This window comes from Amblyraja radiata, chromosome 5, assembly GCF_010909765.2.
Source record: "Amblyraja radiata isolate CabotCenter1 chromosome 5, sAmbRad1.1.pri, whole genome shotgun sequence".
NCBI lineage: Eukaryota > Metazoa > Chordata > Chondrichthyes > Rajiformes > Rajidae > Amblyraja > Amblyraja radiata.
This window is the reverse complement of record NC_045960.1, coordinates 55,659,439-55,673,246: the sequence shown is the minus strand read 5'-3', so window position 1 is coordinate 55,673,246 and position 13,808 is coordinate 55,659,439. Positions and strand designations below refer to the sequence as shown.

Genomic DNA, 13,808 nt, shown 5'->3' with positions numbered 1-13,808 from the left:
GTATGTGGATTTTGGGAAGGAGAGAGAAGTGGGAAGTGTGCGGAGCTGGGGAATGATAAGGTTGGATGTTGTGAAAAGGATGAGCAGAAACTGTCTGTGAGATGATGGCCTGGTGTTCATCTATGAGGTCTCAGGGTCTCCGATTGCTCACCAAAATGGCCCACTGTATTATTCACAAAGGAAATAAAAACACATTGCTGTGAAGTTTGCATCTGTCAGCAACTGTGGAGAGAAAAGCAGAACTAACATCAGTGACGAGTTTATCTTTCCCTGTTATTTGACTGCAGTATTTTGATTTTGGATTTTAGTCATTAAAGGATGCAGCCCTTGTGCAATGTGTTTGAGGAGGTAGTAATCAAAGATCCTATAGCGGAGCAAGATGGCCTACTCCTACGCAAAACACGTAGTACGGTCATGGGCAGATTCATGGGTAATTATAGGACCCATTTCAGTAACCAGCTTCCGCCATCTTGCTTCCGCCTCCGCTCTCGAATCCAAAGAATCTTCGCTTTGGCCATGGCTCCGCTATAGGATCTTTGGTAGTAATGAGAATTAGTGACTGAGTAAATGGTGATTCCAGCTGACAGGCACCAACTGATGAAGCAAACAACTGTTGGCATCCGAAAACCCTTTGTGTTTTGTAAAATTTGACATTATAGCAAAGATAAGAAAGATAAAGCCATGACTTGGTGTCCCTGTTGCTCTGCTATGGAAACATGTGAAAGTGATTATCCTTCTCGACAATGCATCAGCGCTTGGCCCATGCATCTCTTGGTAGCAAATTGACTGACAATGTCAGCATACTTGAAACGAGCTAGAAAGTTTGGAGAAAGCAAATTTCCCCCAATTTCAAATGTTGTGAGCAATTGCACGCAGCACCCTGACCAATGCAAGTTTATGGAGGCATGTCTTTAGCATGATTGCTAATTAACTCTGCCTGGGCATGTAAATACAGTTGAATGTACAAGTGGTCTGGTATGAGTGATATCTTCAGCAAATCATAATTTATTCTGCTTCTGATACGACATTGGTGATAGATTAAAGCCAATTTTGCAATGGAATGCAAGGAAAAATAAATGGATGTTGGGCTGGACAGTAAGAAAACAATGGCTTTTTAAAAAAATTATTCCAGAGATGAAAACAACTTTTCATGGATTATTTTCAAGTGAGAGGACAACTGGAGGGCATCTGGTTGGGAATCTTATCGACTCTGTGGAATTGGAAGGTGACCTTCACATCTGCTAACTTTTCATTCTCAGCAGGTTGAATTCCTGTTGATGATTTTGCAGAAATGTTTACCATTCTGTTCAAATGATCAATAATTGACAAAATAGAAACACTGAAAAATTGAATGATGCGCACTTTTATTTTGTTTTAAAAATAGCAAAATATATATTATGGACATTAATATGGAGTTATAACAAAATATCTGATCATTTGAAATCCAATATATTGGCTCAAATCTTGTACTAGAAATACAAATATCTGCATCTCAATTTATCATTCAATTGATGTTCAAATATCTTAAATAACTAGTATAATACTTCCTTGGTGTGGATTTAAGACCACTTCAAAGATAAATAAAGCCTGTCCATTATGGATTGAGGGATAAACTAAAGGTAAAGATGTTCTGGTGTTATAGTCAGTCTGGACTAAGACTTGAACTCGGTCAATACCTGAGCAGCTGGTTAATGCAGAACTGACAACAAGCATGAAATATGTCAATGCTCCATATCAGCATGAAAAAAATCATGGAACTAAAGATGTCAGTTCAGATCACAACTTACAAATATTATTTTTTTTAGCTGAAAATAATGTCTCTTTAAAATAGACATGCATTTCTCGCAAATACATTTATTAGTACTTTAAAATATAAACATGATAGAGAGCAGTACACCTTCAAAATCTTGTTTCTGAAGCTCCATGTCTTAACTTGTTATCTAAAAATTCATTGTTTTCAAAACTTAGGTTATTATGAGATCTAGAGATCATTAGTAATTTCTCTTTATTTGTATAGCCACCTTTTACAGGGGTTTGTGGTGCAGGTAGTGTGTCCATAGGATCCTCTTTATTCTCCAGTTTCACATAACCCTTGCTGTTACTACGATCAAGTCTCGGCCAACTTGGATGCTTTCTTTGTTCTGTTTGAACTGTAAGTGTTAACGGTCCTCTCTCCAAGTCCAAAGACTTTGAGTGACAGGACAATATATGAAGGGAATTGTTTGATCCAAACTCTTTCTTGGGAAAACCAGGTGATAGAAATTTTCCCATGGATGTTTCAGAAGGTGCACAAGGTGGGAAAGTGCAGTTTCCACCTCCTGCAGTAGTGTTGCTTCTTGATAGACGTGGATTAAGTGGTTTGTAAGAGTCATTGACATCGGTTGATGGTACTGTTAAGGAAGCCATAGACGAGTGTCTTTCCCTACCTTTACTGAGCTCAGAATCCTCTGTGATATTGTCAAGTTCGGGCTCATCGATCACACAGTTGTTAAGTTTAATGACGGGGAGAGTGAAAGCGTTGATAGATGATGAGACAATAGACTTGGTCTCACACTTTTTAGAATTGCTGCTTCTCTCTTTCTGAGCTTCTGTCTGCATCCTATGGAAGGTGCCTGATGCTGTTGAGGTTTTGGGGTGTAAAAGCATGTTGATTTCCTTGGGTAGTCCATCCTCTTCATCATAAGAGTTCCATTTTGTTGCAGCGATTCTATCCTTCGATGATCCCGAAAATGACAGCAGTACATTTGCAGCCAGTTTAGCTGTACATTGGTTGTCATAACATTTGAGATTAGAATCCCCAGAGTGGCCAGTCCAAGCCCCATTCATATGTATTTGGTCTTTAATTCTTTGGCTATGGATATCAATGACTGTAGAATAAATATCTTGCATATGTATCACTTTTGTTTCTTTGTCCCTATTTTCATGCAGTATAGCATTAGCACATATAAATATGAATATCCCAATCCCCATTGTGAAAGGGCCAATCATTTTCATTTTGTCAGAGTGTAAGTGCTGTTCAAAAAATTCCACTAAAACTCCAGCATGGTCTGATATTACATGAGACCCATTATCTGACATCCCAGATTTGGACGTTGCAGGATGTTTCTTGTCCATCTCCTGTGGCCAATATCCAAGAACTGCCATTGCAATCCCAACTATTAAAATTAAAATTCCAAGAAAAAGGAAAAATCCTGATGGGGAATACAGTCTGATTTTGCCTCTTACAACAACAACATCAGGTTTCGGCTTGCGTTTGACTCTCCTTTTCTCTGGAGCAGGAGGAGGATGATGAAGATGCTGTGATCTCGCTGAGTCCTGTCTTTTCAGGGCTGCAAGTCCCGTTATTACACCGCCTGTTGCTATCATAGTGCTGTCGTCTTCCTTAAAAGTCAAGAATAGGACAGTACAATTTGAGAATAACAGCTGAAGTTCTGTTAATGGCTACAAGATGCAATTCCACAAAATCATGAACAAATAACTCAAATAGTATTCTTTTAGGCAAATGGAGCAATTTTAAAAGAGAATCGCCACCTAGTTACACAATATTCATATTAACGTCAATCAAAGAATTGCACATTGGCATTCAAACAAATCCCATATCCTCCAATTTCTTTAAGTTTCGATAAAATGGTTAAGGTTTTTTATGGCCAACAACGGCAGCAACAACGAAAAACAGCCATTACTTAAACCTCTGCCCATGATTCGAAGATAGAATTAAGCTGGTTGCTGTGTATACAGGCATCATTGTTTTTTATTAATTTTTTCCTTAAGAATATTTCCAATCCAACTGTAATTATTAAAATGAATGAGTGATAGAGGAACATAATTGTTGGGAAATAGGTTTGGATACATACAAAATAAATCGGAATGCTATTTTTCCAGGAGATATAGGAATGAGGAAGTTTGCAAGTTTTTATTCTACATTGCAATGGGAATAAAATATGCAATATACAAGTATCAGAAAATGTTACATGGGGAATTTTGAATATATCAGTTATTTGCTGTTACTTTGCCAATCTTTATTTTAAAATGATGGAAAAAATGAAATAGACACGATGAATGCAAGAGCAAGGATCTTCCTCAGGCTTGTCTAATCAGTCCATGTTAGGAAATACTTTAATTAGAACAAATAGTTTCAATACATTTATCTACCCTATTCTGATAGATGATTCTAATGATAGAATTGATACAGCATGGAAGAAGTCACTTTGTCCCGACACTGCCTATATCAGCACTTTGTAAAAACATTTTTTGTCTCTAGTCGCTCACTTTTTATTTAATCTTAGTTAACGTGTTCTGCCTCAGTCACCATTTCCACAAAACTTTGAGTAAAGTATATTTTTCTGCATTCAGTTCCAAATTGTCAATAGAGTATCTTGTGAATTTTTCAGTAGTTACAGACTCACCTTTCATCCCCCCCCCCTCCCCCTCCGCATTCTCTTACTTGAGTAATTCTACTTGTGAATATGAATAGAAGTAAAGTACCAGATATGCAAGTATGTACTGGGTTTTCTTCCAACTTCAGTGTAAATATTAGTTTATTCTTCAAAGATCATTTATTGCATCATCAAAATATGTTGAAAATTATCAACCCAGCATGGGCTTTTAATAACAGCCATGCTAAGTGGTACAGGTCAAGTGCAGGGAGGAATTTAATAAGCTTTCTAAGTCTATTTTGGTAGATGCTGATTCTGTATCTTTAGTTTATAATGATTGGTCAAATAAATATTTTAACTTATGGGCCATTAGAAACAGAACATTGGAAAAGAAAACTGCAATAAAGTCAAGTGTCTTGACTGGTACGATTGTAGATCACATTGCTGAAAGTTGATATTACTGCATTTTTGTGTGAACAGAAGAAAGAGCCTGGCTTGAGCTAGAAATAGAAGTCTCGAACTAGAAGAACATAGATACTGTGGGAATATGTGGAGTGAGCGTTTTAAATATTTGCAGTTTGTCAAACCACTTTCTTGAGAAGAAACGATGCATGAATATAATCCATAGGCTACATTTTGACAATTATTCTAAGTTTGTATATACTAGTCCATATTAGAAATGTCGGCCTATTCTGAAAATGTAACTATTTTATTAACTAATGTAATAATTCATGATGTAATAATAATTCAATAATTGGTATTCTTACCCTATTTTATATCTTGCTGTTTAACAATAGACCAGTCCTGATGTAAAGTTTTACACTAAAGTTCGCGGATAAACCCTTCTATGGATACGAGGTGTCTGAACCCATGACGAACTCTGTTGTAGTGCATCTTCCGACAGGAGAATCTGACTTCAAACCATATTATAAAAATTCAGTATCTTCAAGACCAGAAATATTCAGACTAACCCAGGACATGAGATTTGATGTTTTAAAATTTCCAAACTAATCTTTTGCTAAATGGCACCCAGATTTTTTTCCAGAGGGGTTTGAGTAAATTTTGGAGGAGGCCTTGCCACAATATTTTTTTGCCATTTGTCTTGTGAATTTACATTTCCTTCCTTTTGCTGTGTGGTTTGATTATTTTTTAATTTGCTAGAGATATGTAACCATAATAATGCTGTACTTTGAAAACATGCTTTTAACACAGAACAAAAGGTAGTTTCCTGTGCCACAAAAAAACATTGCAAAAGCCTCTGATGTTCCCAGGAGGATGATATAAAAAGCTTAAACGATTGATTTTTCAGGGGTATGTTGAAAAGAAGAGGACATGGCTTCGGCAGTATTTGGGGTTGGGGAGAAAAGATGGAAATCTTGTATTTGAGACATTGATGATCTGGAAACCAGCAATCTGGTTCAATCTGGGATCGTGCCAAAGGAGGGAGATGGAGGGTATGGTGTTTATTGGCATATTGACGATGGTAGCTTTCATAGTGTCCAGCTAGAAGAAAGTGGGGCCCATCATCTAGGACTGGGGGTCAGAAAGGTACTGGAGGGATCAAGTGGTGCCATTGTGTTTGAGTGGTGTGTCAACAATGAATGTAGGTTGATGTAACACCCCAGATGATGCCTTTGAGGGACAGCATATTAGTTTAAAAAGAAAAGAATGGGCCAATGATAAGTAGTCAGGCAATTCTAGAGGACATAGAGTCTTACAGAGTGGAAACAGGCCTTTCAGCCTCAACTTGCCCACACCGGCCAATATGTCCGATATACACCGACCCCACCTGCCTAACCCTGTCCTATCCATGTACAAACAATATATCTCACAAGTTATTTTGTTTCTAAATGTTTCTGAAACGTTGCAATAGTACCTCCCTCATCTAACTCTTAGAAACATAAAAACAAAATGGGTGCAGGAGCAGGCCATTCGACCCCTTCAAGCCAGCACCACCATTCAACATGATCATGGCTGATCATCTAAAATCAGTACCCCGTTCCTGTTTTTTCCCCATTTCCCTTGATTCCATTAGCAGTAAGTGCTAAATCTACCTCTCTCTTGAAAACATCTAGTGAATTGGCCTCTACTGCCTTCTGTGGCAGAGAATTCCACAGATTCACAACTCTCTGGGTGAAAACATTTTTCCTCATATCAGCCCTAAATGGTCTACCCCTTATTCTTAAACTGTGACCCCTGGTTCTGGACTCCTCCAACATCGGGAACATTTTTCCAGCATCTAGCCTGTCCAATCCCTTAAGAACTTTATATGTTTCTATAAGATCCCCACTCATTCTTCTAAATTCCAGTGAATGCAAGCCCAGTCGACCCATTCTTTCATTATATGTCAGTCCCGCCATCCCGGGAATTAACATGGTGAACCTACGCTGCACTCCCTCAATTGCAATAATGTCCTTCCTCAAATTAGGAGACGGAAATTGCACACAATACTCCAAGTGCGGTCTCACCAGGGCGCTGTACAACTGCAGTAGGACCTCCTTGCTCCTAAACTCAAATCATCTCGCAATGAAGGCCAACATGCCATTGGCATTCTTCACTGCCTGCTGTACCTGGCAGCTTGTTACATACACCCACCACCTTTTGTGTGAAAAGGATATCCTTCAGGTTCCTATTAAATCTATCTCCCCTCACCTTAAACCCATGTCCTCTGGTTCTGGATTCTCCCACTCTGGGGAAGAGACACTGCGTGTAGCCGATCAATTGCCCTCATGATTTTGTACAGTTTATAAGATCATATGATTATGCAAGGGAGATGATTAGAAACCATTCCAGGGGGTATTCTGGGTATGATTAAATAGATAGGAGAGTATCTGAAAATGTCAGTCAGCTGGACAACAGTAGAGGAGCTAAGCCATCCTCCTGCCTCCAGAGAAATTGTGTTAATTGTGCTGTGGGAGGAAAGTTATCAAGGCACTCGCCTTTACAATACTGTATTTGCATTGACAATAGATTTATGTTAACAGCGCCGACCAGAGACGGCGTTAATTGGATGTTTTCCTCCAGAAAGTAATGTTTGAAGCTCCAGAGAAGCACTAACAAGGAATGGGATAAATTCCACGTGGTTGTGGGACTAATTGAAATGCACTATACTGGAAGAGACCACATTAATTATTTGCATCCTTTATTGGTTTTAGTGAACAGTTCGGAGTTTGAAAGTTAGCATGGGGATTATAGTTGCCAGCCTTAGCATTGTATCGTATGGCAAATCATTGTTTGAATATGCCATTGCTCGGAACACTGAGACTATTAGCCTCCGATAGTGTCCCACATGGATTTGTGGGCACTCTCTTTAAAATTGCATGATACAGCTACATCATCTCTCATCATGAACTGTTCCGGGATTCTATTGTTTTTTAATTGAGTCCATGAAAGATAAAAGGCGAATTGAGCCTATCTTTAGTTCCAAGCTTTTTCGTGTTCTTCATTGACCTGGTTCAATTCGCGTTCTAATGCAAAAAAAGGAAAATTGATCTATAACCTGGAAAAAGGACCCTAGGTTTAAGATCAAATCCGAGAAGAGTTATCCCTATATGTTGAAAAAATGCACCGTTATAATGACAAAGAAAACATCAGAATTGAGACATTGTCTCAAACTCAGTTCCTACCGCCACAACTGTGCTCATATCGCCATGAACGCCCGAATGTCTAATGTTGTCTCTAAGCAAACGCTCACATTCAATCGAGATCTAGTCTAGCTGACTATTCGGGTGCTGTCACAAATCGCTACATTCCTTTTAGTACCGTTATTTAGGTCGGAGCCGTAACGTCCTATTTCACTCAAGCGCCTCTACAAGTCGTTATGTATATTATATATACATTTGCAACAAGTACAGATGCAGTTTGCCTTTGCAATAGCAGTGCGGAAGCCTTTCAATTTATCAACTTTGTAAACCCATGGTACATTTAACAGCAGCGATCTCGACAATTTCGTGGCATTTCGCTAGATAATTGACATGCAGATGGCAACATTTACACCCCGATAACAGTGTGCTCGCACGGTTAACACGGAGCGCGTAACTGTGCTCTATCCCTGGCAGAAAAAAGACCGAAGCGAGAGGTTTTAGATTTACGGAGAGGCTTAATTTGTAATGTGAAACTCTCACCTGAATGAAGCAACGAGAAGAGGATTAAATCTTGTCTCAGCAGATCGCAGCCAGAACATGCACCGAGCGCATCGACCCTATTTTACCATCGCCAGGAGGAAGAGCCGAGCTGCCCAGTCACCATCTCCACTGTTGTTTGAACTTTATTTCTCTCTCTCCCTCTCTCTCGGGTAACTGGTGTTACATTTCCGCCTTGCTCAGACGGCACCGAAGCCGCCCAGGTTCCTTTCACTGGGTGGACATCGTGTCTTGAAACATCTCTGAGCCCCTTCGTCTTGGTTCATCTCCTTGGTCCTCTCCAGGAGTGCTCGGTCGGCAGCGGCTCCCCGAGCTGGAAGCTGTCGGTCTTTCCACAAAGGATGCAAGTGCGAGGGGTGGTGCAGATGGGACGACCTGTCTGTCACAGGAGACACTCGCACTCCGGCACTCGGCTCCCACAACTACCCCAGCAGGGGAAGGTTGACCACTTAATGTCAGATCTTCAAGTTGAGAACATCTCAAGTCCGATGATTACCAAATCAATTGGTAAATTATTATCAAAGGGCGCACTCCCATCAAGGTACAAAGACATTATTCTTATTTAACTTTTTTTCCCCCATCGCTGCTATTTCCTACTTAGCGCAGGAGACAGCTCCTCTAGTTAGTATCTTTGGTTCCTCGTCTCTGGGCTCGTCTTGGATAAAGTCTTGCTGGGACCCAAAACTGGGATTGGAAGTGTCAGACACCAAAGAAAACTAGGACTCTGTTCCCATGTGATCTTTCCCGACCAAGGAATGTGACGCACATCAGAGCCAAGAGCTTTCTGTTTCTCTCACTCTTCCTTCCCCGGCACTTATCCACCTTGGATGGACGTTCATTGGCTCCTCCGATATATTCCGCTTTATTTGCATTATTTAAAAACACCCACCTCTGCTTGATGATAGACACAAAATGCTGGAGTAACTCAGCGGGTCAGGCAGGCAGCATCTCTGGAGACAAGGAATGGGTGACGTTCCGGGTCTGATGAAGGGTCTCGACCCGAAACCAACGTCGCCCATTCCTTCTCTCCGGAGATGCTGCCTGCCTGCCTGTCCCGCTGAGTTACTGCAGCATTTTGTGTCTATATCTTCGGTGTAAACCGGCATCTGTGGTTCCTTCCTCCACTTTTTGCTTGAAGTTTCCCTCTGCGAGTTGGATAGGGTGTGAATTCACTGGTCAGCCAGCACTCGCTCCAAGTAGTGGATCCAATGGTACAAGTTTTATAATCCAGTACCCGGAGGAAACCGACGACTTTGCCCTGCTAAGCTAACAATGAAACATATTTTGTTTTTATCCCTGAAGTAAATGTAAACACTTTCATGTCTTTAAATCCCCCTTGCCAGATAATTAACACAAAATGACATATGTATTTACCTACCAGCAATTAGGCTTTGCTGGCTTAAAGGGTGTAGCATAGTAGGCCCCCTTCGGTCATGACTGACCATGGGCGATGCATCCTAGTTTGCAGGTGATGTGTGGTCAGATGCAAGCCTGGGCGATGTCATATGGAGGACGGGCTGTTGCCCATGCAGCATGTCCCCCCCCTCTCCATGTCGCTGATCGATCCAAAGGAACAGCAGGGCCGTTACAGTTTGGCACCAGCGCCATCACAGGAGCTGCCAGAGCGAGGTTGGAGACAACGATGAACTGCCTTAGGGGCTCCGGCTCCGGATTTTCCTGAGGTTTACTCCAGGAGCCTTTTCCATGACTGGATATAGCCACAAGGCAGTGGAGGCTTTAAATCAGAGTTTTCCCTCTCCTGGATGGACTGCCTTCCCAGGCTGACGAGCCCCAACTGCCCGAGACTCATGGGGGCGGGAGCGTCTACCTTCCCGTGCAGGTCTATAGCACCTGCCCACTGCCCATAAAGTGTGTGTAGCAGCAGAAGAATACAGTGTATAATCAAGAAAATGCTGCCTGCTGGGCCAGCATTCATCCACCATCCTAAACATCTGTGGTTACTATCTGTGTTAAGAATAAGGGCTATTTAGTACTGAGATGAGGAAAAACCTTTTCAGCCAGAGAGTTGTGAATCTGTAGGATTCTCTGCCACGGAAGGCAATGGAGGTCAATTCACCGGATGTTTTCAAGAGAGAGTTAGATATAGCGCTTCTGGCTAAGGGAATCAAGGGATATGGGGAAAAAGCAGAAACAGGGTACTGATTGTGGATGATCAGCCATGATCATATTGAATGGCGGTGCTGGCTCGAAGGACTGAATAGCCTACTCCTGCACCTATTTTCCATGATTCAATGTATTGATTGCAAGACATTACAACATCCATGAAACTCATGACTTCTGTCAAGTTGAAGGACTAGAGCAGCAGGCATGTGGGAGTACCACTGTTTTCTTCTCCAAATCGCATTCTACCCTAATTTGGAAATAAGTTGCTGAACTTTCATTAACATTGACAAATTCTTGGATCATCTTTCATATTTTATAATGAGAATGCTTTCAATCCAAAAACTGCAGTTTGTCAGGGAGCTGAGGCACCATGCCCTTTCCTATCCCACCTTATATGGAACTAAGTTATAGGGAAAAGTTAGCCAGACTAGGATTTTATTCCCTGGAGCCAGGAGACTGAGGGATGATATTATGAAGGTGTATAAAATCATGAGGGGCTTAGATAGGGAAATACACACCATCTTTTCTCAGTGTCGGGGGACATTAGTTTAAGGTGAGAGGGAAAAGATTTAATAGGAACTTGTGGGGGAACCTTTCCACACGGCAGATGGTGGGTATATGGAACAAACTGCTAGATGAGGTGGTTGAGGCAGGTATAATAACAACATTTAAAAGACACTAGACTGTGGGACCCGTAGGGGTCCCAGTCACACGGGTGGCCTGGTCCCCCAACGCAACCCATTCCCCAACGCAATATTCCACCACTCACCCGTTCCCCAACGCAACCCGTTCCCCCAACGCAATATTCCACCATTCCTCCATAGCCCCTAACTGCGCAGGTGCGGCTCATTTCCCCTCATCCCTTAGCACTCCCTCCCCCTCCTCTTCATGTGTGGGAGAGGAGGGGAGGGGGGAGGGAAGTGGGTTTTGTGGTGGTGTGGGGTGGGAGGGGAGGAGGGGTGTGTGTGGATGGGGAGGTGTAGGAGGGGGTGTGTGGCTGGGGGGGGGGGGGTGTGGAGTGGGAGGACGTGTGTATGTGGGCGGGAAGTGTGTATGTGGGTGGGAGGGGTGTGTATGGGGGAGGGTGTGTGTGTGGGAGGGGGATTTGTGGGGGTGGGATTGAGGGTGTTGTAGGGGTGGGGGGTTTTGTGGGGGTGGGAGGGGGGGCTGTGGGGGCGGGGCTGTGGGGGCGGGGGTGTTGTGTGGGCGGGATGGTTGTGTGGGCGGGGGGTGAGGGGGTGGGGGGGGGTTGTGGGGGCAGGGGATTATGGGGGCGGGGGGTGGGGTGGGTGTGGTGGAGGGGGGAGTGAGCTCGGAGAAAATGCGGGGGAAGAACCATGGGGGAGAGGTTGGGCATCACGGGGAGGAGCCAGCGAGGGGGACCAGAGGGGTAGTGACTGGAATTGGCGGTGCGATGGGGACTCACAGCGGGCGCTGGTCATTCTCCGCCGGGATCTGGGTCTCCGCTTTCCGTTTGGCGACATCTCTGACTCATGGTTGGGTCGGGCTGGGCTGGATCTCCCACGCTGGGCTGGATCTCCCACGCTGGGCTGGGTCGGGTCTCTCCAAACTAGCATTCTCTCTTCCTCCCCCACCCCACAGACTCTACCACTCGCCTACATATTAGGGGCAAACCTACCAACCCGCACATCTTTGGGATGTGGGAGAAAACTGAAACACCCACAGGACAATCCCATTCATATGGAGAACATGCAAACTCTGCACAAGCAGTACCTGAGGTCAGGATTGAATCTAATGGACTGGTGCTCTGAGGCAGTGGATCTACAAACTATGCCCTGTGCTCCTGATAGAATATTTAGGCATTTCCATGTCTACTGATGTTATCTCAGAAGTAAATTATGTAATTATTCTCCAGTCTTTAAATTCCTCTGGCCAAATAAACATTAAACTCTGAATGATATGTGTATCTAATCGTTGGCTTTGTTAGCTTAAAGGGAGTGTAACAAAGGAATACCACAGTGGATTTTCAAGGTTAAACTTTCGGCTTAACCAGTCCACCACTTTAAATGTTAGGATAGATGGGTTGATTACAACAATTCCTAGGACTGTTTACCCTTCCCTTCCTTTCAATGCTTACTATTTTTTTCTAATATATGGAAATAAAGATAAGGATGACATGGAACATCAGTCTCTGAAACCTAAAGGAGCCAAAGTTAAATCCCGAACAATAACCATTAATCAGGGTATTGAGTATAGAAATTGTGATGTTATGTTATAGTTGTACAAGACATAGGTGAGGCCACATTTGGAGTATCGTGTTTAGTTTTGGTCACCCTATTATTGGAAAAATGTTGTTAAGTTGGAAAGAATACAGAGAAGGTTTGTGAGGGTGTTGCCAGGACTTGAGGGTCTGAGGAATAAGGAGAGCTTGGGTACACTAGGATTTTATCCCTTGGAGTGCAGGAGGATGAGGCAACCTTCCAGAGGTGTATAAGACCATGAGGGGGATAGCTAGGGTAGATGTACAGTCTTTTACCTAGAATAGGGGAATCAAGAATGAGAGGACATAGGTTTAAGGTGAGAGGCGAAAGGTTTAATAGGAATCTATTTTTCATTCAGAGGGCAGTGGGGATATGGAATGAGCTTCCAGAGGAGGTAGTTGAGACAGATAATATAACAACATTTAAAATACATTTGGACATGTACTTGGACAGGAAAGGTTTTGAAGGATGTGGGCCAAATATGGGCAGGTGGGACATGTTGATGGGGCAGCTTGGTCGGCATTGGGCAAATTGGGTAAAAGGGCCAGTTCCAAGGTCAGTTTATTGTCACATGTACCAATTAAGGTACAGTGAAATTTGAGTTACCAGTTCTGTGCTGTATGACTCTATAATAGTCCTTCAGAATCTTTTAGTTGGTTGTCATTTCTCTCCCAGCTGCTGTTTCCTGGCTTCTCTTTAGGGATTTGAAATTACATCCTGTTGCTTAGATCCAGTGGACGCGCTGATTATTTTTCCATTGATACACACCATTTCAAACAGGGAAGCTCATTACTGTTTAAAAAAAACTTCCAATTCTGTAAAAGAAGGGGTTCTTCATATCAAGACAAAGATAGCCATTTTAATTTTTCTAACATCTGACATTATCAATTAAATATAAAACTGCATTGAAACCAAAGCAATCATCTGCCTAGTAACATGTCCCT

The 13,808-nt window shown here is 42.4% G+C and overlaps 1 protein-coding gene across 1 annotated transcript; it reads right to left on the bottom strand.

The window, feature by feature from the left end:
* Window positions 1–1,347: 1,347 nt before the first annotated feature.
* tmem200a (transmembrane protein 200A) lies at window positions 1,348–9,251 on the bottom strand. Its single transcript, XM_033021255.1, has 2 exons — window positions 8,501–9,251; window positions 1,348–3,381 (listed from the first exon to the last, which is right to left on the bottom strand). Exon 2 carries the CDS (start codon window positions 3,364–3,366, stop codon window positions 1,900–1,902), a length of 1,467 nt encoding a protein of 488 aa, XP_032877146.1. The 5' UTR covers window positions 3,367–3,381; window positions 8,501–9,251; the 3' UTR covers window positions 1,348–1,899.
* Window positions 9,252–13,808: the final 4,557 nt, after the last annotated feature.

What these genes read in the sequence shown, in the direction of transcription:
- tmem200a (XM_033021255.1), bottom strand. Translation starts at nt 3,366, where the DNA reads ATGATAGCAACAGGCGGTGTAATAACGGGACTTGCAGCCCTGAAAAGA.